The 26055-nt window shown below is 49.6% G+C and overlaps 2 protein-coding genes across 9 annotated transcripts in view; both read right to left on the bottom strand.

The window, feature by feature from the left end:
• MXI1 (MAX interactor 1, dimerization protein) overlaps positions 1-17716 on the bottom strand; it is a 55617-nt gene extending 37901 nt beyond the window's left edge. The window contains exons 1-2 of one of the 4 annotated variants that reach the window (XM_050976257.1): positions 17340-17716; positions 6618-6750 (exon numbers count right to left, since the gene is read on the bottom strand). In XM_050976257.1, coding sequence (XP_050832214.1) covers positions 6618-6750; positions 17340-17535 — 329 coding nt within the window. In that variant the 5' untranslated portion in view covers positions 17536-17716. Of the gene's footprint in view, positions 1-6617; positions 6751-7483; positions 7980-17339 lie in introns of those variants that run through there. The other 3 variants (XM_030240988.2, XM_050976258.1, XM_009087195.3) reach the window with 3 other exon arrangements.
• Positions 1-26055, bottom strand: part of SMC3 (structural maintenance of chromosomes 3) — a 1169611-nt gene that overhangs the window by 200009 nt on the left and 943547 nt on the right. The gene's annotated exons all lie outside the window — the stretch shown is intronic.

The raw sequence follows: 26055 nt of genomic DNA, 5'->3' as shown, positions 1-26055 counted from the left end.
CTGAGCACAGCACCAGGTCAGGCTAAACAAAAGCATGAAGGATAAATCCCTGCATGTGTTGTGGATGAAACATTACACAGAGAAGATATAAAAAGTGTACAAATGTGCTAAGATGGGAAGAAAACCAAAGCAACTGACAAAGAAGGAATATGACTTAAACCAGAGAATTGCCTGTACAGTGAATATAATGGAAAGAGAAAACAAGAGAATTGTGGGAACAGCTGAGAACAGTTGACCAGGTTTAGCCCAAATATCCTCCCCACCATCCCAGGACACAAAATTTCTCTAGGAGTTGGGTCTAACAAGCTTCACATTTCAAAAGACCCTGAGAACATAAGAACCAAAATGTGAAGTTTCCTGCCATCACACCAGCACTGTGATCAGTGATGCAAATCAGCCCAGGGCAGCTGCAGCACAGCTCTAACTGGGCAGTGCTGCAACACCAACAGCATGAGCCCTGACTGACTCCCACTGCTGTAAAACAACACTCCTGCAGAGGATTCCCCCAAACCTTGGAGGACAAAGGGATCATGAGCCTTCAGCCACACACAGTGACACTTCACAGCAGACAGATGCTGCAGCAGAGAATTACAGCTTGGTTGCAGATAACATCAACAACTGGGCCTACTTCTAGTTTACACAAAGGCCTCTTTGCACAACTTGGATAGTCCAAAGAGAACACAAATTACATTTTACAGCTACTGAAAGTACAAAGTATAAATTGATCCTAGAATTGTGTGTTTCTGCATAGACTCCCTGCCACCCAGATACCTCTATACAAGGTTATATTGCTAATATACAAAGGAAAACAGGAACTGCAGCTCTGCAAGGTCTTCTTCCTTGGAGGCTTAAGAAGTAAACAGGGTGACAAAGAGGAACACAGTGGAAATTGCTACATCAGCTCTTGCAAGTCTGGAGACCTCATTCCTCACCAGGGAGTGGGGTTTATGCTTCTCATGCCATTTGCTGGGTTCACCCCACTTTCTGTGTTTTCCCTGGTAACCTGCCAGCTGTACTGCATAGCCAAGCACCACTGAGAAGACACTGCATACAAAACCTCACCTATGTGGGGTACTCCTTTATTTTCCAAATCATGTCAGGATCTCACACCATGGCAGGTTCAGAAAGTCCAGCATCACTGGGAGTTGCTTATCTACACTTGCAGATTGCACTGGGGCAAATGAGCAGAGGGGATGTGCTGAGGCTGAACAGTTACATGAGTACAGTCCTACCTGTCAGCCTTCTCTGAGCACCTGTATGCAGGTACAAACCTACAAAAACAGTGGGATTTGAAGATGGGGTGATTTGCCTCTTGTGCAGGGACCACCAATCCAGCTTCTCAGCCCAACATTTATATTGTATTATGCTTTCTCAAAAAGAAGTCATGCACATATCTCACTATACTCAATACTTCTGGCCAGTCTCCCTCAATATCTCCAAGAGAAAAGCAATCCTTAACAGCTCAGCTTTGTACAGCTTCCCTTTCTTGAAAAATTAACCAGCGTATTCAGGTATACCCTCCAGTGGGAGGCAAGATCCTGTCTCCAAGTACATCCAGACAAAGTTTCAACAGTAAGATAAAGATTCCAGATACTATTCACACTACTTGTACATGATCAAAATGAAGCATAACTCAAAACATGGCACAGCAGATCTTACACATTCTCTGTTTTACCTGAGTGGATTTGTACTCTATAAAGCAAAGCCAGGTCCTGAGCCATGAATAGAGCTTCACTATGAGGCACTACAAGGTTTGAGGCAGAAAGCATCCCCCCCATATTACACAAGGGCCAGATTCTAACCCACCTACACTCAGCGAGTCGAGTTAAAACTCAACTCCCACTAGCTGTGGAGTGAGGTGTGATCCAGAGCTAGAGGATTAAAAAAAAAACAAAAACCAAAAAACTCACAAGCAAATAAACAAAGTATCATCCAGAAACAAGTAACAACTATAGAGCCTACTAAGCAGGAAAACTGGACAGAAAGTCTCAGACACCAGGTCTCCAGGACATGAAGATAGGGGTGGGGGCTTTGTGCAGAAAAATAGATCAGCAAGAGCTGACACAGCAATTTTCTCTTTCAGGAATTCCTTACACAAGACAGGCAAACCACTCAGTCACCTGCACACCCTCCCTCCCAATAAAATCATAATTACAGCATTGTCCTAACTCCAGAGGCTCCAGGAAGGACTGAAAATTGCCAGGTACTCAGTCAGCAGCACGATGTGGGGGGAGGAGGGTGGAAACCTCATTTGACAGAAAAGATAAAACATATTGAAACTGTGCAATGTTCACCAACCCTCCTACTCCTCCCCTGCACAGTGAGGTACAGCTGCTCAGCACTGCTGCTGTGGTAAATCAGCTTTCTTGTGCACCAGACACCCAAGGCTGACTTGCAGATTCACCTGCAGCCACACCCTTTGAGCTTCTGCACCCATGTTTGTGAACCTGTGCCACATTAAGCCATCACCTAAGGCACACAGAGTACCTAATGCACACCCACCCCACAGTCCTTGCTCTGGGACACTGCGAACAAACCAAGCTTAAAGCCAAGGATACCTGAGGGTTTCACCAGTACAGTCCCCATACTGACCCTCAAGAGAGAGTTTCAAAGGATAGGAGAGAGAAGGCCTACAGAGAAGTTCAGCACAAAACAAAGTGATGGGATTTAGAAGTGGGAAAAAAGTTTCATACGGGTAGATGAGAATGCAGTAACAGAGAAAATGAGGAGCAGCACGAGTACAACAGCCAGAAGGGCAAAGAAACCCAGACACCCAGATTTCCAAGATAACAGGCCAAAAATGCCTTACCATACTCATCACAGCTGCTGACTCCAAGCTCTGCAAGCAACCTGCTACCAGACTGTAGGTGTCTGAAAGGCCCTTGGGAGGCAGTGCCAGACACAAGGGAGGATAATGGGAAGAGAGGAAAATGAAAAAGAAACTGGACAGAGATCAAACCCTCCCCCATGGAACTGAGCAATAGATTATTTGAGAGCCCTTAACAACATGGGCCTCCTGGGAGAGTTGAGGACTCCCAGTGCTGCTGGGAGGATGCTTGGTATTTCCCCAGGATTAGACCAAAAAACAACAGGCTTTCTACATGCTTGAGAGCCTAAATAAAACAAAACACAAATGACAATCAAATATTGTAATTCAATTTCAGATTTTGTTATAAATCTTAACTTCATTAAATTAACTGCATTATTGGGGAAAAAATAATTTAGCAACCCTACTGTTTATTTTATTTCCTGCTGACACAATGATTTAATTGATTAAAAAGTCTTCTCAATTATTTTCCAAAATGTATAAATATCAAGCCAGGCTAATCCTAACTAAATATAATGAACCTTTCAAATAATTTGGTCTATTAGAACTGCACATGTAGGGTCCATGACAGCAGTTTCCACTGACATTGAATGAAAGTTAATGTACCCACAGAACTGCACGACCAGCACAGACTACTTCACTTCTCTAGCAACTCAGGCTCTGCCCCAGAAACATCTTCTGAAAACAGTAACATTAAATAAGTGGTACTACATGCTGTAACAAACCTCTGTTCATTTTCCATCCCATTCCAAAAACCAGAAGATAATTTTGTCAAGAGCTAAATTTAAGGAGCGTTTAAGGAGGCAATATTCAATTCAAATGTAGTATGTTGGCTAACTTGGGTTTTTAATTTGCGTGGGTGTTTGTTTTTATCTATGTATTAAGTTGGATTTGTTAAAAAAGTTTCCCTTGTCTATTATAAACAGCAGGTACAATGACTGTGATTTTCCAATTATTTTCTGCAGGTGGATAATTTCCCGTACCAAAATATCCCCAACTAAAGCATTACTGTATTTTTAAACACATTAATGTTTTAACTCAAACTCACTATGTCTATCAAATATCTGCATGAAACACTGCACATTCATGTAGATAATGATCTGCAGCAATCTCCATGATGTTAGTTGCACAACGGAGACAAGCAAAGGAAAAAGAGAACCTGAGCCACAACATCCTTCCTTAAAATTGCACTACATTCATTAGAAACTATGAAGCAATGTTTTCCCTCCTATCTGCACACCCCTATTTGGAGTAGAAAATAATTATTTTGCTGAGACTGTGAGACCACCATAGTTCTGTCAGAATAAGAGTTGCTCCACCATTGCCATCCAGAACTGGGCTGTCTGCTCCTCAGAACTTTCTGGGTGTTTGTGCAATGACAGCACAGAGCCTTTTGGGAGGAAACAGCTGTCATGTCTGGGCTGCAAATGCTGAAGGGAAATACTTGGAATTAAAATATTAATCAAACAAGCAACCAGGCTTTGTAAATACCCCGTACCACAAAATCATGGATTATTTGGTTCAATAAATACCATCAACAATGTACACGTGCCAATTTGTAAAAGAATTTGTAAAAGTGTATAAATGAAAAAAAAAAAAGAAAACGTTGTCACTTTCCCAAGGTTGCTTGTCAGAAATTTTTACAGGAGGCTGTTTCATTACAAGATCTGCATGAGATCTAAATGCATTATTCCTCTACTCTAATGAAATATTTTGAGACAGAAGCAATCTAAGAAAATCTCTTGTCTACCCATGAAATGCAAGTTTTGTTCCTCATCAAGGACTTGATATTTAATTCAAAGTCCATTCCAACTCCACCAGGCAGAACTTAGTGAATTACCCCTTTGATTTTAACAGGAAGAGATGATACAGAGCCTTCCTTAAACAAGGCTGATGCTATACTCAGCATCACACAAAAGACACTGCAGTGAATTTGGAGGCACCCTAAACTTCACAGTTGTCACTTCCCGGCACTTCAGCCATCTGGAAGGCCTGCCATCTCCTACAGCAAGTGCAAGCTGCTACGACTTGTGCTAAAAGAAACTTCCATTTCCAACTGTGCATGTAAGGTCTGAGCTCCCCAAAAGACCCGCTCTGGTCCCTGCCTGGAGCAGACCTGACACTGGTCACTCCCTGAGGCTGAAACAACCACAGGAGGAAACGCTCTGGGTAACAACGCTCTCACTCAAAAGATTCAATTTGGCCTCAGTATTCCTTGTATAAAGAAGGTTTAAGTAACACTAGAAAGTACCTCTTCTGCTTCTCTGTTGCCTTTCCCCCCACATGTACATATTCAGCCTCAAGGGCCCAGTGGGCTGGTGTCAGCACCAGAGCTGCCCCGGGAGAGCTGTGCCTGAAGCTCTGTGCTGGCAGGGCCTGCTGAGCACCCTGGCCCCAGGGACTGGGAGGGCTCTGCATCCCTCTCCAGCCTACAGGCTGCTGGATTCAGTGCTAAGGAGTTCCTGAGGGGGATGTGCTTCCAGCCCTCCTCTGGAGAAGGGCAGGTTGCCATGACAAAGGCCTTTGAGACAAAGAGGTGTGGGATGGAAAAATAGTATGTGGGAAACCTAGAGAGAAAAATACCGACCTCAATTCAGCATCTGCAATCATTTTCCAACACAAAGTTACAGGACTAGGGGCTTTGGTTCACGATCAACAGTAAAGAGCTACAACAGCCTTCAAATTAGGAGAGGCTGGATAAAGTAGAGAAGCAAATACAAACATTGAGCATACAAAGAGCTCAAGATATGCTGATCCTGATGAAGAAAACTTCCCCACAGAAAGGTGTCCTAACATCACTTCAAACAACCTTTATTATCAAATGCTGCTGAAGCAGAATCACTGCAAGCAAAGGCACCTTCCCCTTAGGCCTTTACAGGTCCTTCCCAATGGCCTTAAGAAAGCCTTAATCACCTGAGCCACCTGCCACCATTTTATAGATTGCACAGGCCTTGCTGCAGTAAAAGCAAGCTTGCAAATGCCTTTTCAAAGGCATACTTTATGTTTCTAAAGTTCCTCTATCCCAGAAGGTCTCAACAAGGTCTGAACAAACCTACAGAAGGTAGCAAATAAAAATAAAAAGAACAGGAATGAGAGGGAAGAGGCAGATGCAACCACAGCACCAGGCAATAGGCTTAATCCTATTGTCTCTTCTAGATATAAGAAACCAAAAAACGTGGCACTGTATAATAAGAAAAGTGTCAAAAACATGGAGTTCTACAATTACCAAAAAGCTGGGAAATCCCACTGCCCTGAAAGGCAGACTGAAACACAGCTTTGTTTTCCTGAACTGAATTTTTAACATGTTGTACATTACAGTCAGTCATCTCCCTCTCTCCCATTTGTTGTAGGGAATCCATTTCAAAACATTTCCTTGCTTCAAATCATGCCTGTCATTACAATCCCAAAGCACCCAGGCTGCACATGCACTATCCCTTAAAAGCAGTGATTTCTGGGTTGGAAAGACATCAGCTGTATGTAATGGGAATAGCTATTGCCTACCTCCTCCCTAAACCTTATGAACAGATCTCCCTATTTCCCTTCCCTCTGCAGCATCTGAGACTTGGCATGGTGTCAGCTGGCAGTGCCACTTCAGATCCAGCTCCCCTGTGTCCCCTCTACATCCAGTGCTACAGATCCAGAATGGACGCTGCACTTGTGTGCCCCAGCTCTGGATCCCTCTAGCTGTTCAGATTCTCTTCCCATTTTTCCAAGTGAGCAAGTTTCTCTCCACTGCCTCCAACTTTCTTCTGCAGCTTTGACCCCCCAGGCAGCCCTGCCCACATCGTACCTGGTGGCAATACTGGCAATGCTGCCACTGCCACTGTATTTCCGTGCCCGGCTCAGCCTCCGCGTGGGCTTTGGGTCTTGTAGTCCAGGGCTTGGAACTGAGGGGAAGGTCGAGGCATAGCCGTGCTCACACTCTGCAAGAGAATCAACAGGCAAGGCATTAATAACAAAACCCAACAACCAACCAAAAAAAAAAACCCCAAAAACAAAAAGGAGAGAAAAAAAATAAAGAAGGAAAAAAAAAAAAAGGAAGTCAGCAGGCAGGCCTCACCACTAACCCGTTGGCCTAGCTGGGGAGGCCCTTGATCACAACAGCTCAGGGAAATGACTGAGGATATATTCACTTCACAGGGAAGTGGACTGGGGTTGGAGAAAAGGGAGGAAGGGAAATATAAAGTCTTTGCCAACCCTGGAGGAAGGTCACCACCACTCAAACATTGAAAATATAAAAAACCAATCCATGACAGTCCAGAGAGTGCCTCATCTCTCTCCTCCTGCCCAACCTATCTGAACCAGGCAAACCAGATGGATTTCACTGTGCCACTGATGTCTCTGCTGAGCCAGAGCCACCCACCACCATCCCTCCTGCCCAGTGGAAAACTTTCACACCAAATACCCCTTTTTCCTCCCAGAAACCACATCCACGTCAACCTCCCCCACTCTGCAAAAACATTCCACCTCATCCACCACCTTCAGGAGGACTCATCAGCCCTATCCTTCATCCAGCCCCTCGCTGCTGGGGATTTACCACCATCCTGCCGGCAAACACCGGCTCTGATCCCTTCTCGGGGTCACTCTCGCTCCTCGGTGGGGCTCTGACCCCAGACCCGTTCCCCTCACGGAGGGCACCCATCTTCCCCCCATTACCTCTCTCCCTTCGCTCCAGATACTCGGCCGCCTCCAGCAGCCGCTGGATGTTGATCATCTGGACCTGCTCCATGGCCGGGGGGCTCCGCAGCCCCGGGCCGCCCTCCGCCCCCACGCTCCCGGCTTCCCCGCTGGACACGGGGGCGGCTGCGGTGGGGAGGCGCCGGGGATCGCCGTCTCTGCCCAGTGCCCGGGCCTCGTCACACCGTCCCGGGGGCGGCTCTCCTGGGAGGGCGAGGGGCGGCAAGGGAACACGCGAGGAAATGCCGGAGGAAGGACCCGCTCCGGGATGCTCCCGCCGGGGAGCGGCGAGCGCTTATTCCTGCCTCAGCCCCGTCCCCAGCGCCCGGCCGAGCGGTGTCCCCGCGGCCAGCCCCGATGCGCCCCCGCGCCGGGCCCTGCCAGGATCCAGCCCCGGCCCCCTCGGCCCGGCAGCCCCGCGGCGGGACCGGCCCCTCCGGCCGCCGCCCCGCCCGCCGCCTCGCAGCACTTTGTTTACCTCTGCCCGGCGCTCACGGGCGGGCGGAGCGGAGCGGAGTGGGGCGGGCTGGGAAATGCAGTTCCCGGGAGCACAGAGGCACCGCCGGAGCGTGTCGGGGGAAGCTCCCGGGGCAATAGCTGTGCGTCCCCACGCCTGAGGGGATGGCTCCGTACCCAGCCAGACCCCGAGGGAGAGGTGGTCAGGTCACAGAACCACAGAGTGGGTCACGCTGGGAGGGACCGCGGTGGGTCAACCTCCCTGCTCAAGCAGGGTCACTCCAGAGCAGTGTATAGGATTGCATCCAGATAGCTTTGGAATATCTCCAGTGAGAGAGACTCCGCAACCTCTCTGGGCAGCCTCTGCCAGTGCTCAGTTACCTGCACAGTTCTTCATACTCAGGTGGGACTACTGTGTATCCGTTTCTGCCCATTGCCACTCGACCCATTGCTGGGCACCACCAAAAAGAACCTGGTCCAACCTCTGACACCTCCCTTCCAACAGACAGACATTAATAAAATCCCCTCTCAGACATCTCTTCTGGAGGCTGAGCAGGCCCAGCTCCCTCAGCCTTTCCTCTTGAGACGCTCCAGTCCCCGGATCAACTCTGTAGCCCTCCACTGCACCTGCTCGAGGAGCTCCGTGTCTCCCTTGAACTGAGAAGCCCAGGACTGGACACAGCACCCCAGGTGAGGGCTCCACGCCCACCCACATGGAACTGGCAGGGCTGTGGCAAGGATAAAGCATAGAGACTACAAAAGACAATGCCACAGCCACAATGTGGAAACTTTCCACATGTCACCTGTGGAGATGGAACTAAAGAAAAGGTGCCAGGAATTCCCACCTGGAGTGACTGATATATTGTTTTTCATGGGAGGTTAAGGAGCAAGGCCCATTTTTCAATGGGCACGGATATATTTAAGAGCCTAGACAAGAGATACCATAGACAGCAAACTCGCTATACTTGAAGTAGCATATGAACAAGGCACAACAGCGACCATCTCAACATTTTAACAAACACTTTCAGTATGATCACTCTTTTCAGAACTTTAATAATGTATTTACATCCTTACTTTCATGTAGGTACAAACCCTTGGATCACTTCTATCACCCTGAATTTTACCAACCTCAGCATTAGCTGGAATGGAGCTTAAAAACCTGATAACATAGAACTGTATTATACCGGTCTCTAAAACATTTGACTTACTTAAAAAGGATGCACTCAGAGAACATTCCAGATCATAATCAGAACATTCATAGTAAATATCTGAATCTCTAACTGATTCTGACTTAGAATCCCACAAAGACTGTTTTGTAGTTCTGACTGGGGTTATTTTCTGAACCTTTAGGCCATGACTGGTTACATTTGCAAACATTCCTCCATCACAATGGGAGATAGAAAAGTACCTGGAAAAAAATCCCAAAAAAGGAGAGATTCTCAATCAATGGCTTATGTCTGGTAGCAAGGGCTTTAAGCAGAGCACAAAGTATCAGGAGACTTGTGATGGAGTTTCAAGAGTCGGCAGCAGTCAACTAGAGAAGAGCTGAAAAAAGTGGATTCAGGGTAGCTAACTTTTCTCCACACACAATGTGCTGATTCACCATTTCTGAGGTTTCCTCAGAAAACTGCAGGCTTGCAGCTGATGGAGGTAAAAATAATACCACTATTCAGTTCTTACACAGACCTTTTCATCTCCGAATCTCTAGGGGTTGATTTTTTTGTTTCTCTTAAGGTGGGATAGCTGAAAAATAAAGGAAGCTGGGACACCTCCAGGGACATCCCTCCCTCATTCTGGGAAAGCCAGTCCCAGCCCTTGCTTGGACAGGAGAGTCTCCACTCATGCACCTACACCCAGCCAGACCAGCATATGCAAAGACTGGCTTTTGTCTGGGGGAGAGCTCAGGGAACGAAGCATTCTCTCTCCCCACCTCATATTTCTACACTGGAAACTGCCTATAGAGGAGACTGTTAAAAGCACATGGAAAATACCAAATTTGGGCAGTCTCAAGGACTCTGATAAGATCTTGGATTAAGGAAAAGGACACAGGTGCACAGACATCTCCACAACAGAGAGGTTAACACAAGAGCATTTCTGGGCTCTAACTCAGCTTCCTTTAACCTATTTCCAAAACCAGCGAGCCATTTGCTTCTCAGGATTAGGAATACTAAAAATTAAAAAACCCAAACCCTGCAACTCCAACCCCCAAACTCATGATGAAGTCCTAAAATCACTGTAAAACAGGCCCTTGGGAGCACCCACTGCCATTAGCTTTTCTGATGGCACACTGGGAGATATGTGGTGCCACTCTAGGGGTTAAAAGGGAAACCCATGGCTGGAAAATGAAGGAGTAGGCTCAGAGCATCATCCTCATGAAGGTACAGTTCAAGATACAAAAAAAGAGTGGATGAAGGAGGGGGATTCTGATATACAGGGTGAATTAAATCAGCCTGGAAAGAAGTAACAGCAGGATCAGTTCTGTGTGAAATTATGTAGGATAAGCTCTTGCATTTACACTTCAGCTCAGCTTCCAAGTCTTTGTTTCTGAAGTAAACAATGTAAATTAGAAAAAAAAAAATCTGTGTGAAACAAAGACAAATTTGGGAATAAACTGTGGGACATTTCCCCAAAGAAGGAGCCCTAGAGAAGAGACAAGTCAACTATGAAGCCACAGCAGATCTGTAAAATCTTGCAATTGCCATCCCAAGTGCTCGTGTGGGCAGGTCAGCCTGCAAAATGCCAGAGTGTGACAGAAACAAAAGTGGGTGGAAAGTAAATAGCACGAAGAGGCCCAATGCCGTTTGTTCAACTGCTGACCAAAAAGCCCCCAAAGTCAGATTTTAAATGTGGTTGAGCAATCCACAGGCAACACTGGGGAGGGGCTAAGGGAAGAGTATTTTAGGGGAGAATGAGATCATTTAATTTAGTGGCTCCGAATGATCTGTAAGTACAGTTTTCTGATTATAAGTGCTTGCTGCTGGCATCCCTTCTGGCAGCTGTGATTCACTTTCATTGTGTGTTCTGCTGCTTCGCCCTTTAGAAAGGGGCTTTTTACATTTTATTAAATGGCACTTCGGCAACCCTCCATTTCCAGCCTTAATAATGGATTTGTTAATCTCCCTGATAGCCTTTCCCTCCTCCTTAGCAATAATTTAAATATCCAAGAAGAAATCTGCAGTGCAGAAATCAATTAATATTTACATCTGAAATGCTGCTGTACTATTTTCATCAAGTATAACAGATGTGATCTGTTTTTTATCAACATCACCATCACTTACATTAAACTAGCAACTTCCATCAGGGAAATTTTCTAAGAGCTTTCCAAAAGTAATGCTTTAAGCTTCTCAACCCAAAATTACTTTAGCTATTTTCTTTCCACTCAACAGGAAGGGAAACTGAGGTGTAAGCAGCATAATTACTCACATGAAGACACACCCAAAGTCAGAGGTGGAACAGGAACACGTCTCACAAATCAAGATGCCCAGCCCTCTGCTTTGAACACAAACCTTAGAAATAGCACAATGCTTTGCAACGTGGAAGTTATTTTCAATAAGGGCAATCCCTTTGGCTAAGCTGCCTTGTTTTTCATTCTGTATTTGGCTTTTGCTAAAATCCTCCTGTTCCCAGCCATGTGCATTTTCTGGGAGGAAAATCAAGATGGCAATAGCCATAAGCGCTTCCTTTGCCCACCTTCACACAAACCCTCCAAACCCTTCATACTGTTTTCAAATCCTTGAAATCTAACACTTTTGTAATCAAAGCATGAACAGAGATCCCTAGTGGGAACCATTTTCCGTCACTCTCAAAAGATTCAGTGATTCCCTAAATTTCTGGAAACAGCCAGAAATTATAACCATTCCACTCCTGTTTCTCTAATTAGGGGAACAACATCTGAACATAATCAGCAATCACTGTAACAAACAGGTCTCTGTTCTTGTAGTCACAACTGTAATAGTTCAGTATTGCAGGACTTGCAGCAGCAGACTGAAGCACAACCCAAGTCCCACCTACTCAACTCCCTTCCAAGGCTTGCAATACCTTCACTAAGGGACCTACAAATGCCTACAGGGCATGGCCTCATTTCTCATCCCGGAGCTTCACCCTTTTGCAAGGCATCAGATAATCCTTTTCAGCACTCCCACTGGTACCTACTGGTACTTACATCCACCACAGAGGACAGACATTTCTCAGAACCAAACCTCTGAGATATCCAAGAGTTTGAACAGGAATAAAGTGCATGCTCTGATTCAAAGACTAAGCTCTGCCAAATAATAAGATAAAAGCCACAGATCTATTGGCTCTTTGGGTCACTTGTTCCTTCTCTTTATGAGATGTGCTCTGTTTTCAGACCTGTGCTGTGCCCAAATTTATACTGAGTCAGTGACTTACTCTGTAACTTTGATTAAGTCACTTAACTGATCCAGCTGCAAAGATTAAGAGGAATATCCATGAGAAAAAATGTAGAGAGTCCTTCAGCTAAATAACAAGAAGGTAGGGTTCTTCAGCCAGTGGCAGAAGGTGCTTCTCCTCCAGCTCTCAGGATGCTCGGCTGACAAGGGATGCGATCAGTTCTCAGCAGTGCTTCTGGCACAGTTCCATGGTTCTACCTCTGCCCTATCATTGCTGCTGCTGTGGCTTCCTTCTGAATTCTATGCTGAGGTCCAAACAGCATGAGTCAAAACACCCCAACCTGGAAGTGGCTAACACATGAATCACTGTGGCCAGGTCATGAACCAGAAGGGACGAAAGGGGTTTACTCTGAGTTGGATGGAAAATATATAAATAAAGGGGTCCCACACTGCTCTATATGTCACATCACCATAAGATTCGAGACCATGTACACTGACCTTGAGCCATGTGGTCAGCTCTCATTGATACAATGGGAGCTTTGCACGCAGACCAAAGGTGGTATCAGCTTCTTCTGCCCTCTGCTAATTACAGGCTTCTGACATTTCTTTGGTTTGTCAGAAAAAGACCCTAAACAGCACACAAACAATGGAAAGACCCACATGATGAAGATACTGCTAATTCATCCCCAAGGCTCAGTCTTCTCCCTCAGAGAAAATTATTCAGGAGCAAAGGACAAATCTAAGATCACCCATTTGTTATTCCTGGTCAGAATATCAATAAACATAGCCAGCACTTGAAGAAGATCTAGCTGTCTCCTGTGAGGGGCAAGGTCCACTGTCCCAAGCATGCACACCTCTATTAGACTTGTGAACTTGTCACCCCTGTTACAGAGACTTGATTGCCTTCATGCTTTTGGAAGAGGATATGGCAACGCAGGTCTGTATCTGTAGTGAGATCAGAATGTATTACACACCATGCCTATTACAGATAAGTCATCCTATCCGAAGGATTCATCATGTGTTTGTGCAACTCCTACTGACAAAAACATGAGTCCACACACACAAAGGAGATGCCTGGCACAAACACTAAACCTCAGCAGAGTTTACTCCAGGTCCCTTTAAAAACATCTTCCAAATCCCAGCATTTCAGCTGCTACAGATTTTCAGCCCTGCTTATTCATAAAGTGGCATTTGCAGAGGTTACAGATGTATCAACAGAGCTGCCCTCAGCACAACTTTCATTTCTGAAAACAGCCACTGTAACTTTCTTCATGTGATGTTTCTATTCCTTGGATACCAAGCTTAAATTTCTAGAAACAGGTCATTTGGAAACCTGTACATGTCAGTTAGCAAGGTGTGATGGGATTGGGTTTTGTGGTCTCACCATGAGAACTGCAGGAAGAAGGCAGGCAGCACTGTTATTCACTCCCAGAAGCTCAACTGGAAAAATAATTCTGTTATATTTCAGTAGCTAAAATACTCCAGCTCTACCCAAGGAGTCTGATAAGAGGATTCTAACCTTCCCTGTCGCCATACTGTAACACAGGTCATTTTTATTCTAATATTTTAAAATATAAGTGAATACTATAAGATGCTGAGAGGCCACTCCTGAACACTGCCTCCCCCTGCCATAGCCCTGACAGTATATCCTACCCTGCTCTGTGGCTCTCTGCCCTGTGGTTCTGTTTCCACATCACCCAGCCAACCCATGGCCCCTCAGCTATTATTCATGACCACAACGATAGGATGTGGGACCTATAAATGTAAATCATCATCATCTCCATATTTCTGCCTGAGCTTCAGGCAGGTAGGAAACTCCTGCCTTATCTCAAAGTCTTGCCCTAGACATGGAAGGCCCTGCTGTCTGCCTTGTACCACTGACCTGCAGACAAGGGTAGGTGTGTTTTGGAGGCTGAAAACCTCCTTGTAGTTGCTCCTCTATCACCAGAAAGTGTGACATGCACATCTGGGATATCCAAGCATTTAGATCCACAAGAGAAGAGGTTGTTTCCACCTCTCAGGGGGCCCCTCTACCAAACAGCATCTGTTCCTGCTGAGGATAGTGTTGGGAGAAGGTGAATAACATGGCACAGCCACCAAAGGCTTGGAAGAATGAATGAGGACACTGAGTGTGGTTTATCAGAAACCATAAAACTATGAGGAAAACCACTTGAGCTCTCAGAGCCTTAATAGCCCTTCCTTAAATTCCTTCCTATGGCTACTGAAGCCCTTCAGCTTCCATACCACTGTGATGCTGATACCAACCAGCTTTACCCAGCTCTGTCCCTGTCATCCATCCTGGCCAGGAAGAGACAAACATCTACCTGTCACCTCTATTTTTTTAAGACTGCTTCCTTGGGGCAGGGCACTGTCACTCCCCTGCATGTACAGCACCTGTCACAACAGGGCTGTGACTCAGCCACCTTCCTGATGGGAGTAACACCAAAATAGCTCATTACACTCTTCATAACACCACAGTCAAATGACCTGGGCATCCTGCAGGAAGCAGGCAAGCACCAAGTCTGACTGCAACCGAGTCTGGCAGTCTCCATCACCAAACTTTTTTGAGCTGCCCCCCTCTATTATTGTGAATTGTGAGTTCAGAGACAGTAATGAGGAGTGACCATTAGAAACATCTCTGCCAGGCTGGAGCACTGGGTGCACTGAGGAATCACCCCTGCCCTGGCAGATGAAAGGGCACAGCATTCTCTTGCTGCAATAACCTGAGCTCTGCATGCAAATCCCTTCCCAGAAAGGAGATGTATATACATTAGGATAGAACACTCGCGCTTCTGCAGCTGTTCCTTAGTTTAGATAGGGCCAGTAAGGCTCAGAGATTGTTTTCCAATCCCAGCAGCATTTTTCTTTGTTTGGGAGCAACACGTAAAAGCTGCCTGGTTTATGACAGTCACGTTCTGAACAGCACATTCACCAGCTGAACCTTTGGTTAAATGGGACTTTTCACCCTAAAATGTCCTGATTGCACATTAAAATGCTGAAAGGTTTTGCAGAATTTCATAATAAAAGTGATGATTTTCAACATTATGACCTCAACAATTACTAGTGAAAGCTTCAGTGAAAACAAGTGCTCAGGAATGGAGTTGTTTAGATGCAAACACCTCTTTTAAAAATCTAGCAATAAAAAATCCTGCATCCTGATGTTGTACTCATTTTCCAGTTCCAAACAAGGAACCCTGTAAAATGATGCATTTTTAAATGGAGCATATAAAAGATCAGGTACAATCCATCTCAATGGCAAGGAAAATTCTATCTCCCCCCACCCCGAAAAAAACCATGATTTTTATAGATCTCTTCACAATAAGAGCGCTCGTTGAGAAAAAAACAAACCCAAACCAGCGGTCTGACACTCAGTTTCCAAACCAGGGATGCTGCTGTTTTCACACGCAAACCTAGTTCTTGCTGGTGTCTCCTGTCATTTTCCTGCTCACAGCTTCTGCTCACCGCGCAGCTCAGCTCCTCAAACGCTTGGCTTTGCAGATTCATTACGAAACAACAATTAGCACGTGAGAAAAAAATCCCACCCCAATATTAACTCAACTTTCCAAAACAGAAGAGCAGCCTGGATTTATTCTGGGCGAGCTAAGAACAAGGGCTTTTGGCTGCAGCTTTAGCGGCAGAGCAACTCCGCCGCAGTGGGATCCCTATCCCTGGGAGCTTGCGTGCACGCAGGTTTTCCCGCAGAACAAGGGCACCCTATATCGGCACCTGCACGGGACCTACAGCTGCCATAGGGGGTGAACGGCGAGGAGAGGGCGATGGTGCGATGGAGACGCGTGGCGAGGCACTCGCCGATGCCTTTGTAAAGTTAAACGGAAAACACGACGCAGCACATGCTCCGCGGAGGAAAAAAGGTGGGGGGGAAACCCCCAAACATGAAAACGAGGAGGGAAGAGAAATTAGAAAAAAAAAAAAAAAAAAAAAAAAAAAGGGAGAAAATTTAAAAAAAAAAAATGCTAAAACAAAGAGTAACAGAGAAACCAGAGGAAAACGAGGGCAAAGCACCGGTGGCGGAGCGGAGCCCGGGGCTCCCGGCGAGGTGTCCATGTGGCACCCCCGGGCTCGCAGGTCCCCGGAGCCCCCGGGCCGAGCCCCTCGGGTCGAGCCCCCCAGCCCCGCGCCCCCCCGGCCCGCTCGGCAACGCGTGACGTCACTCGGGGGACCCCGGCGCCGCGCATTGGCGGACAGGGACGCGCGGCCCCGCCCCCGGGAGGCGACGGCCAATGAGCGCGGCGCGCTGGCTCCATGTGCGAACCATGTGTCCGCCCGCGGGGCGGGGCGCGCCGGGCGCAGCGCCGCTGGAGTGCGCTCCGCCACTGCGCGGGGTCCGCGGCCGCGCTCCGCCGCGGGCCACGGCCGCCCCTTTGTTCCCAAAGCTCTTCTTCCTCGCCGTGCCGCCGTCCTTCGCGGCTCGCGTGCCCGCTCGGGAGACCGCTCCGCGGGGAAAGCCGCGGGCTACGCGCACCCTCCGCGCCCGCGGAGCAGGAGGCTAGCTAGCGGCGCGTCTGGCCACCGCCCCGCACCGGACGCTTGCCCTGCCCTGCACCGCACTGCTCTGCCCTGCCCTCTCGTCCCCGCCGGCTACCTGGCGAACACTGCCACTTGCCTACGTGACTCTGTCCATGCCCCGGCGGGGGGAGCGGGGACGTGTCATCGCCTCCTCCCCCGCCGCTCCGGCTCCGCCACCGGCTCTGGCCCGCCGTTCCCCCCCCCGGCCCCTCTCGGTGCCACTCCGAGCCCGCTTTCCCCGAGATCCGGAGATGCGCCCCCCAGTCCCCGCGCCGTTCCGATCCACTCTCCATCCCAAACTTTCCCCCGGGCCCGGTCTCCCTAGTGGCGGTGGGGGTCGCACGCACGCCTCTGCCGCGGGGGGTGCAGGCCGGTCCCGGCGCCCTTTGTCACTGCGTCGCCGGCCCCTGCAGCCAGCCGAAAGTTTGGTTTATTTTTCTTACTCCCCTTGACCGCCCAGCGGTCACGCACACGCGCGGCCACGGCCGCCAGCCCGCACTTACTTTTATTCTCCTTCTCGATCCGCTCCAGGTAGCTGGCGGCCTCCAGGAGCACCTGCACGTTGTAGAGGAAGGTGTCCATGCCCGCCGCGGGGCTCGTGTTGCAGATGTCCCCGAGGGGGCACCGGGCCCCGCCGGCCGCCCCTGCGCTCCGCGGCTCGCTCCGCGGCTCCCTCCGCGGCCGGCCGCGTTTCCCCATGCCCCGCCGCCTCTCCGTGCTGTGCTGCGTCCGTCCGTGCGTCCGTCCGTCCGTCCGTCTGACTGCCGGCAAGCCCGGCGGCCGCCGCGGTCCCAGCGCTGCCGCCGCCCGCCCCGCCGCTGTGTCGCCCCACGGGCCGCCGCCGTCCCGCCCCCCCCGCGCCCCGGCGGGGCGGCCCGGCCCGGCCGCGCCTGCGGAGTGCGAGCGCCGGCGGCTGCGCGGCGCCCGGCGCGGGGGGGGCTGCCGGCGGGGCAGGGCCGGGCTTGTCCCGGGGCGGGGGGGACCGGCGGGTCGCCGCTCAGCAGCCCCGGGATGTGTTACTGCTCCGCGGCGGGGAACGACCCCTTGAAAAGAGGCGCCGGCTGCTGCGCCCGCGGTGGTGGCACCGCGCCCCCGGGGATGGTGGCACTGGTGGGGCCCAGCTGCACCCGCCCCCAGGACACAGAGGCACAGCCAAGCCTGCTCTGCCTCTTGTCACCCCGTGTCACCTCCCGCCACTGCCCGAGGGTCTTTCCCTGGTCAGGGACCCAGCGTGACAGGCGGACTGGGGAGCCCATCCTGCGCCCAGCGCTGGGGGCGATGGGGCCAGCGCTGCAGGCAAGCCCCGAACTCCAAAGGGGCCCCTCGGCATGAAGCGCTAGCGGTTTAATGTCAAATTACTCCTCCTCTATTACGCAGTACCCCCCAGAAAGCTCTCTCTGGGTTCAGACTCTAAAAGCAATTAATAAATTATTTTTTTCCAAAGTAAATCTAATGCAGAGAGCAGGCAAGGAATGCACCAGCCTCCCTCACCCTCTCCATATCCATCCCTGCAGACCTGGGGTCAGGGCCGGGCGCACTACATCTTGTTTTCCCCTTGTTTTGCAGTCAGGGAGGTGAGAAAGAGCAGTTGCGCCCGGAGGAAAGAGTGCAGGACGTGACCCAGACTGAGGAGAAGGGCAAGGATTTGCACTTCCAGAAGTCATTTCCAATCTCGGGTCCATGAATTTTGAGGGGGTAGGCGGAGTGGACTCCACTAGCACCAGGCTGGCAGCAAGTGACCTCCAGCACCCTCCTGGCTCCCCATCTGTCCGTGACAGCAGCACCCGAAACACGGCGCTACGTTTGCAGCACAAGCCTCGCTCCTGCCCGGCCGGTCGGGTTGGTCTGGTTCCACTGAGGAGCCCTGTGGGAGCGGCTGGGGAGAAGCATCGCCACGGAGATGTGCCGGGGCGTGGGGACCTGGCACACCTGGCTGCCAGGGGGCTCCGTGGGTCTTGCCGGGCTCACCGGCCTCCCAGGGACCGGAACTGGCTGCAGAGCAGAGAAGAGAGGTCGTGGTGGCGTTTAGGGGCTGTATTAGTAAGTGCTAATGGGTCCCTAGAGCCCGCAGCATCACGGGGACCTGAATCATCTGAGAGGGGACGGTGCCCCACACTGCAGCGCATGCAACGAAATCCCTGCGGCACCCAATTGCTGGGGGCCAGCAGGCTATTTTTGGGAAGCATGGCTGCAGGATTTCGCCGGTCACATGCCCTTCCCACGGCACATGCCGGGGCTGGGCCAGCTCCCCGTGCAGTGCGGCTCAACACAGCCTCTCCCGCGGCCAGATGGCACCTCCTCCGCGCCGGCAGCACCACATGGCTGCTGCCACATCAACAATGCCACGACTTGTCCCATCACTGCGTTTGGCAGCCCAGAACGGGATGGTGTAGGGGGGAGGGCACACAGCATCATCTCGATTTAGTCGTGGCCTAAAGAACAGTGAAGAAGGCAGAGCCTGGTGCGCTGGGAGTGGGGCGGGACAGAACGCCGCTGCCAGGCTCAGGTGAGCTCAGCACCCGCAGGCGACTGGCCATCCCTAAGAGCAGGATTTCAGCTGGGAAAGCAAGGGCTGAGCAGAGGTGGGAGCCAGGCTGAGACACAGGGTACATCCAGGCACGTGAAGGACTCAGAATGTACTTGGCTTTTATTAACTCTGCTGACTAGCTGAGATAAGACATGATTCCTGCTTTACAAGCCCTCATGGGCAAACACTCCCATTACATCAGTCAGAAAGTCTCTGGCTTTCTAACTGTGCAGGGGTTGAGCTGGTGGTGGGACAACCCCACTTGCAGCCACTGGGGACCTGGACACAAGCAGCTGTCCAGCCTGGCTGGACACTGAGGGCATCTCTCTGCTGGCTCACCATTGGGCAGAAGGCTTTCCATGACCTCACCTTAAAGTACGAGAGGTCACTGCTGAAAGCACAACAAAGGCACCAGAGGCAGCCAGCATCAGATTGTTTAAAAATCAGATGGTTTAAAAATCTCAGGTTCTCTCCCAGAGGATGTGTTTGGCCATCAAGAGTCCATACTGTAGATCTCGTGCCTAATGGCAGCATCCTCTGTTACCTACTGCGTTTCTTGGCCCTCCTTGTGCACCTGCACACTTCTCTAGAGGTTTTTGGAATGCTTTGTATGAATTGGTGCTGGGTCAGCAGGTATCACTTTTCCCGGTGACTTCCCAGGTTTGAAGCCAGAATAATCATAATTTTGATCCCTTTCCCTTCTAGCTTAGTTCCAGAATAATTTCTCTTTAAAGGCACTTCCACAGAGAAAAGTATTCCTGAGGGAATGGTCCAAGGGCAGGTATTCAAAGGGAACTGGCTCCAGAGGAATGGAGGCTTTAGGGGATGTGGGATGTGGGGTACCAAAAAAAAAGGGTGTGCAGTGGAAAGCACTCGGAATTAGAGAGGTAACACAGGAGTGATAAAGGAAGAAGTTTGGCAGTATTGCCAGCTCTGCACATCCAGCAGCCATGGTCCAGCACCCTCATCCACTGCAGCCTACTAAATACAGCCATTTAAGGGCATGCTCTCTTTATTTCCCTTCTCTTGTACTTTGTTCAACCTTTGAGCTCATCCTGAAGTCTCACTGTCAATTTTTTCTCTGCAAGGCAATGGGGAAGCTGCTTCTCAGGCAAAAGTGGAAGATCTGAGTGTGGCCCCTTGGGCAATGGGAGTTGGGGTGAGCTGGGGTGAGCCACTGGCTCAGCCCCACCACCCACACTGTTGGCACGGCCCCTGCTTCCAGGCAGGTGGCCAAGGCAGCTCTCACATCATGGGACATCCCTGGACCTTTTATCAGCAGCCTGTGGCTGCAGGCTGCCCTCAGTTCAGTGTGGCACAGCAAGGGAAGCGTGGCCCAGGCGTGCAGAAGTTGGGTGCCCACAGGGAGATTGCCAAATTCACACCTGTAAAAATGGGGAAAATATCCACCCCAACATTTGGGGATTGGATTAGATAAGAGGTAAGATTGCTGAAGTGCTTTATTTTGCAGTGCTGTATAACATAGCAAGGTGTGGGTTTAGGTGCAAAGCTGACGGGTTGTGTGAGGTGCCATGAGAAACCCCTGGGGTAGAGAGTGGACATCCCTTCCCCTCTGCCATGGGAATCTTCTCATGTGTGTGTGGTGCCCATGTTGGGCTGAACAGAGGAAAACAGAGCTACTGCTCTGAGCACAAATGCTAAGTCCCCTTTGGTGGGTGGATTTTGACCTTGTTCTGCTGGTATCACACACAGCAGCTGTTTCCCCACATTGCAGGTGTTATCCATTCAGTTTGTTCCAGTGGCAGCACCAGCGTAAATCACCCCTGGACAGACCTGGCAGGGTTCAGAGAGGGTTTTAAAGGGTGGGAGCCAAGACAGCCCTGGATTTTGGTCTGCAAAAGCTCCTGGAAGCACCTGCTCTCTCCTTTCAGGCTAATCCCAATGTAATCCTTTTAAAATTTCACCTGCCTTTAAAAGTCTGCTGCAGTCCTTTTGGAGGGACTAACTCATTTTCCAAGTGATAGTTGTGCTGCCTGTCTGCCATGGGCAGGCATTTCTTGCTGCACAAGAGTGATACAAAGATATCGAAAAATTGTTTGGAGGCTATCACGTGTTTTCTTTTTTTTTTTAATGGACACAGTTGTTGTGGGGATGGGCTAGAGCTGGTCTGGAGCAGCTGTACCCTGGAGGGAGAGAGCTCTCTTGAAACCTGGGTGACTCCTAAAACCTTGATTTTGCTGTTAGACACAGGAAGTTTTTAGTGTTAGTGGCATCACTCCTTATGGCCCCAGCCCAATAGTGAGGGCAGGTATTGCCCTTCTCCTTGCCCAAGTCTGATTTAACTGGGGTGCAGAAATCTGCCTGCACACAGAGATACACAGAGGTCAGTGAAATCTCATATCTCTTCTTTCACTAGTCAATAATTAATACATGTAGCTCTCCCCAGGAGCAGTGGCTTCAGGCTGTCCTGCCAGGCCTCGGCTGCCACCTGCTATTGCTGCCTGTTGTCCCTTGTCCCAAGGCGTGACATGGGACTGTGATTTACAGCAGGGCCACACATCCTTCTGTAGGGCTGCTAGATGTTTGCAGCTGAGGTCTCCATGTCCTTAGGGATGCTGTCAGGGATCCCACTTGGCCAGACCCAGAGTGGGGGGTGCATCCAGCCCTCTTACTAAGCCATCATTACAACGGCCTTTCACTTCCCCACTGCTCCCTAAATGGAACAAGAGATCAGGATAACTTAGAGGTGCTCCAGGAGAAAGGCCTTTGTCAGGGTTTCAGGTGCCTGCTCCAGCAGCTGTCATGCATAAGGTGAGTCCTCAGGCTTTTGAGCACTCCTGATCCTTTGCTGGGGCTCAGGAAGCTCCATGATTTCACCGGGTGTCTCTGGCTGCCCACGCTGCCACATCGCCTCTGCAATCTGTCCTTGATGCTCTCTTTCGGTGTGTGCTGGAAATAACCAAGCTACAAATAGTGGTGATGGTCCCTCTCGCCTGCTCTGCCTTGCCTAACCATACTGCTTCTCTCAGATCCATTTAGGATGCTGTTCTTTACAGGTTCATCCTGCTAGTACCTCTGAAGCTTTCACTTAATTTCCTTTGCAATCCCTCCTTACAATCCTGTAAGGATTGGTCCTCCTTGAAATCCTATGGTGCTCCCTGATCTCAGCATTCTTTAGGCAAGCCTGAGCTATGATCTCTGTTTTTACAATAAGCTTTTTTTTTCACTTCCAGCCTTCTAATTGCCCTCCCTGCTCTCAATCTTTGTAATAAATAGTAGGTTTTCTGCCTCAGAGGCTGGGAGATGGCACGTGCTCTTCTCAGCTCCTATTAGTTCTCTGCCATTCACACTTGGCCTTTCACAGTAGTTGCCATGCAGTTCTGATACAAAAATAATAAAGAAGTTTTCTTGCCCACCCTTAAGGGAAAGCACACATATGGTCTGAAATTGCCTTGTGCCAGCAGAAAAAAGGCATATCTCTTGGTGGGTGGATTAAATGATGAATATTCCTGGTGGGTCTGGGTGGCTCTGTAAGGCATGGATGTGACCTGCTAAGGCAGGTGGGAGGATGGATGTGGCAAAAGGTCCCAGAGAGTTTCCCCTGGTGAAAAGAGCCAAGTGGAGGATCTAGCTCTCCATCTGTTCAACTGAAAGCTTTACATCACTCCTAGGAGTACACCAATTGATCCTTGAGTCTGGGCTGGGCTGGCAGATCAAGAGAAGGTCATTTGACATTGCTCCCGGCAGAAGGATCTTGTCATATTCTCAGTGTGCAATTTTCCATGCTTTGGCTCTGAGTTTTTGAGTTAGACTCCATAATGTGACATCCAACACATTTCTGGGATTTGTACTTTCTGGTCTAGGGCTGAGGAGCCATTAGGACAAACCCAGCAGAACTTGCTGTGGGAAGAGCAGAGAAAGAGGATCCCACACCTCCCAGTGGATGTTTGAGGCTCTTCTCACTTAGGAATGCTTTGTGTCCCTCCACCCAGCTGGCCTTTTAACTGGTGTCATAGCACACAACCTCCTGGTCCCCCTGTGTTTTGATGCATAACCCCAGATGGCCTTCCTGAGGTGGTGGCTGCTATGAAACCAGGCATCTCTGGGGTTGTGCACAAACTGCACCTGCTCAGGTGCCTCATTTCTCCCTTTCACCCCCTCAGGCCTCGTGTCTTGGCAAACTTGCTGTAGAAGATAAAGCCTAGAGGAAAAGAAAGGCAGAGGCTTTACAAGGGGAAGTGTCCTGGGAGATATCCAGCCATCCCCACCCTGAGATGGAGCATGCAGAAAGGATGCCCAGAGTTTTGGAGGGGCAGGGGCTCAGTTTTGGCCTCCCCAGACTGTCCCTCAGCAATTCCTTATTTCTGCTTTGCCAAAGCTTTTGCAGCTTGAACTCACCACAGTTTCTACAAAGAGAAAATCCTCATTTGCACAGTAAAATTGGTTTCCTTGGATTTCATGGCTAACTTGGGCTTTGTGGAACCTGGGTCTGCTGTTAAGGTGGGAAAATCCATCAGGGTACAGCTGACAATTGATTCCAGCAACAGCATCAACTAAACAATAGTGAAAGATGACATTCTTACCTTCAAAGGAAGGGAAGAATGCTGGTTATTCCAAATAAAAGGCTGGATGAAGGTTTAACTTAACAGAAACTTCAGAAATAATGTCATGGGCTAAAGAGGTCATGCTCAGACCTGGAGTTACTGCTCACCTGCAGGCTGAAGAAAGGGTCAGTGCACAGGGAAAGACTGCAGGAACCTGATGGGCAAAGTCTACTGGGGTTGGTTTGGAGGCTGGGGGGCACAAGGATGCTGCTCTTGGCCCTAATGCCACTCCAGAGTGGCTGTGGAACCACAATGATGGGCACCAGCTGGGCAAGGGAGCACATGGCTTGGAGGAGACAATGCTTCCAGGAGGAGCTTGGCTTTGGGAGGAACCTTGAGAGCCTCCAGTGCCACCAGGCAGCAGCTCTGCTGGTTCAGTGCAATGCACTGAGAGACAGCTCGTGACTCTTGCAGTGTAATTGCTGTTGACAAATTATTTCCTTCACTTCTTACAAGCATCTCCCTCCAATGCAGCTACTGTGCCTCTGCAGGCCACTGGCAGGCAAGTTTTGACCCCAGAAGATGATGCAGGAGGGTTTTCTGGTGCATCCCAAGAACAGAAAAAGCACACCAGTGTTGGGATGAGTTTTTCTCATTTTACTTGCTTGGCACCCTAATATTCAAATACAAATAGACCAGCCCTGCTGCTATTCCAAGCACCTGGTGCCATAAGGGGAGGGCAAAACCAGAGGGGATAGGCTGGGTCATTTAGTCCAACTGTTCTGAGCAGCCACGTCATATAATCCCCTTCACAAATTTCCCAGTCTCCCAGCAGCCCCCACCACTTAATACCCATTTGTTCGTGTGCCAACATTATCTGCAGTTTAAAAGATATTTCCTCTCCCCAGTACTTCCCTGCATCTTCCTCCTCATCTTCCTCTGCCCCCTGCCATTGTAAACAAGGAGAAGGATTGTGCATTCCCCAGGCTGATCCTGCCTGGCATCCTCTGCCCCCTCCCTGGCAGTGGTTGATCATTGCACCAGCACCAGGGACAAGTCTCAGCATCCCGGCCCCTGGTTTGCTGCCCACAGCCATCCCACAGGGATGGCTTCCAGCGGACTGAGATCCCCACATCTTATGGCAGTCATGTCACAGCAAAACCCTCTGCTGCTGGTCCTGACCCTTCTTTTGTGCAGGTTCCAGCTCTGCTGAGTGGGGTGACGCCCCCAGCCCTTCTGCTCCCCTCCCCTTCCCTCCCTAGCCAGTGCATTACTCGCTTTGCAATCCATTTCCTAATCCTCACCTGCTCTGATTCCACTGATGATGACTCTCACTGTGCTGTCAGATACCTGTCTGAAGAAGAGATTTGATCTGTTGCACTGCCTGGCCTAGAAAAATCTCTGGTTGTAAAGGCAATAATCACTGTGACCTGTTCATTGCCCTTTTAACCCCGTGCCCTTCCCTGTGACTGTTGTTTCCCCCAGGACTCGGATTCTGTAGGATCCCCCAAAGAGCAAACAACTTGCAGAGTAAAACCCCATAAAATGCCCCAAACCAATGTGCAGGGCAGGAAAGAGTGACTGGGTTCCTGATAGGGCCAACCTGGCAAATACCCTTGCTTAAATCAGGAGCTGATTGTGGGCAATGGCTTTGGCAGGAACATGTTTGTTCTGTGTTACGGATGGGCTGCTCTGCCATGGGTGTTCCCCTTCCTGGGAACCCCCTGTTCACAAAACCCTCTATAAACCTGGGACTGTTGGCTCTCAGACAGCTGGTAACAGCGAGCAGCACAAATTATCTGCTCTACATTTCAGATGGCTGAACTTGGTGGCAGATGACTTGGTCCTCACAGCCAGCTTAAATCCTTGGCTCTCACGAGACTCCAATGGTGATTTTCTCATTGCCTGCTCCAGGTGCCAGAGCACTTCACCATGAACATCACTTCAGTGATTCTTAAAGATGCTGTTTGCAAAGGTAGCCCTCTAAATCTACACAGAAATTCTCTCAGCACCTGCAGGAAATTGATTCCATAGGTCCTGGTTCAAACCCACCCCTGTTTATTTGTATAACACTGAGAAAACACTCCAGACCACAGCAAAATGGTTCCCTCCCCTAGAGTGCTCACTGGGGAGAAAAAATGATTCATTAGGGTGTACAGGATTAGCAACAGGATTCGTGGTCTACAA

Source organism: Serinus canaria, chromosome 6 (assembly GCF_022539315.1).
Source record: "Serinus canaria isolate serCan28SL12 chromosome 6, serCan2020, whole genome shotgun sequence".
Classification (NCBI taxonomy): Eukaryota; Metazoa; Chordata; class Aves; order Passeriformes; family Fringillidae; genus Serinus; species Serinus canaria.
The sequence above is the reverse complement of the archived record's forward strand: the minus strand, read 5'-3'. Positions and strand labels throughout refer to the sequence as shown.